At 48.0% G+C, this 2001-nt stretch overlaps 1 protein-coding gene across 1 annotated transcript; it reads left to right on the forward strand.

Annotated features, from left to right (window-relative positions):
* The first annotated feature begins 980 nt into the window (after positions 1-980).
* Positions 981-1706, forward strand: LOC149830030 (uncharacterized). The gene has a single exon (XM_090015360.1). The coding sequence runs from the start codon at positions 981-983 to the stop codon at positions 1704-1706; it is 726 nt and encodes a 241-aa protein (XP_089871486.1).
* The last annotated feature ends 295 nt before the right edge of the window (positions 1707-2001 follow it).

Raw genomic sequence — 2001 nt, forward strand, 5'->3', positions numbered from 1 at the left:
TCAATGCTTCATGTGGAGGGACCTTTATGTTGAAAAGCGAGGACGAGGCTTGACATCTATTCAATACTCTTGCCGAGAACTCTTTGTACCATGTCTCTACCTGTCACTCTGAGAGAACCACAACCAACGGACCAAAGCGAGGTGGTGTTTTAGAGATTGGTCAGTCTACTGAGCTGCAAAGCAAAGTGGATATGATTTCTAAGAAGTTGGACCAACTTCTCTCGAGCCCATCCCAACCTCATTCGGTGTGCGCGCTGTGTGCCAATCTGGCACACGTTGTCACCGAGTGCCCCGCGACAACTCAATATCCTGAATTTGTGCAAGAGCAAGTTCAAGCCGCTCAGGGTTACGTCAGACCCTAGAACAACCCGTATTCATCGACATATAATCCAGGGTGGCGTAACCATCCCAATTTCTCATGGAAGACTCCTCAGACGTCCAACCAGTTTCCCCCCTCTCAGCCTGCTCGACCGCCACCATTTACTCAGACACTTCAGAGGCCGAGCTTTTCTCAGATCACTCCTCTTTATTCTCCTCAGCCCTCACAAGAGCCTGTGCAGCAGACCTCTTTTGAGGAGAGGCTTCTCCAGGCGTTCCAAAAGGTGAAAACCTCTAATCAAAATGCCTTCGAGAAGTGCAGTCAGATCTTGAGTTCTTATACTCAATCCATTGCGAAGTTAGAATCGCAGATGGGACAGTTAGCATAAGTGATAAGTCGGAGATCTGAGGGCAGTTTGCCGAGTCAGGCCGTGATGAACCCGAAGGGCAAGAAACCAATGACAAGACGCCTGTACATAACAGATTCACAACAACAGGCCAAAGCTGTTACAGCCCTTAGGAGCGAACGTGAGCACCACGTCAAGAATAGAGCGAGGATGAATGAACCAGAACCGATCATACCATCTTATTTGGTTTAGTCCTCTCCCCCAGTCCAGAATCAGGATAGAGGTGAGCCTTCTCACAAAGAGGAGGACCCCCCGATGTATATCCTCAAGCCACCCTATCCCAAGGCGTTAGAATCTCCCATTGGCAGAGGAAAGCAAGGCACGAAGGTCCAAGACATGCTTGAGATCTTCAAACATGTACAGATCAACCTGTCTTTGCTCGATGCCATCCAGCAGGTGCCGGCTTATGCCAAATTCCTTAAGGAACTCTGTACCCAGAAGAGAAAATCTAGAGAAAAAGTTCCTACCAAGGTCCATCTGACTGAGCATGTGAGTTCAGTGCTTCAGAACCATACTCCACCAAAGCTCAAGGACCCTGGAGCCCCGATCATCTCTTGTACCATAGGAAACATTAGGATAGAACGTTCCTTGCTCGACCTTGGAGCAAGCGTGAACATTCTGCCCAGATATTTCTATGATTCAATTGGGCTAGGAGAAACGAGAACGACCCCGATTACACTCCAACTATCAGGTCGCTCTGTAAAAGTGCTGAGAGGTATCTTGGAAGATGTGCTAGTGAAAGTGGTTGAGTTCTACTTTCCGGTCGATTTCATTATCCTCGACATAGAGGGAATTGATAGCCAACACCAAACTCTGATCATTCTAGGCAAACCTTTCTTGGCGACTGCCAATGCATGCATCAACTGCAGAACCAGAGCCATGGACTTGTCGTTCGGCAACCGAAAGGTCAGGTTGAACATCTTCAATGCCGCGATGGGTCCAGTGGGAGATACAGAGTGCTTCCAGGTTGATATAGCATAGGATTTAGTAGAAGCACATCCATAGTTGTATATGATAGAGGAGTCCCTTGATATCTACTATACAGGAGATGATAGTTGTAGAGTTCGTGTAGATGTGTCGTTAGCGTCGTCAGGATCCCATCATTGGAGACGGAGCATTGAGCATCTCCCACCACTTGCTAAGACCCCAGCCAAATTATTGATAGAGTCTCCCCCACAACTTGAGTTGAAACCCTTGTCGGATTCACTCAAGTATGCATACCTCGGAGTTGGTGAGACTCTACCTGTGATCACCTCATCACTGCTCACAGAAGAGC

The sequence above is a fragment of the Nuphar pumila genome, chromosome 8, assembly GCF_984573655.1.
Source record: "Nuphar pumila chromosome 8, dmNupPumi1.hap1.1, whole genome shotgun sequence".
In the NCBI taxonomy this organism is placed as follows: Eukaryota; Viridiplantae; Streptophyta; class Magnoliopsida; order Nymphaeales; family Nymphaeaceae; genus Nuphar; species Nuphar pumila.

Excerpts from the sequence above, each read along its gene's own strand:
- LOC149830030 (XM_090015360.1), top strand. The coding sequence starts at position 981 with ATGTATATCCTCAAGCCACCCTATCCCAAGGCGTTAGAATCTCCCATT.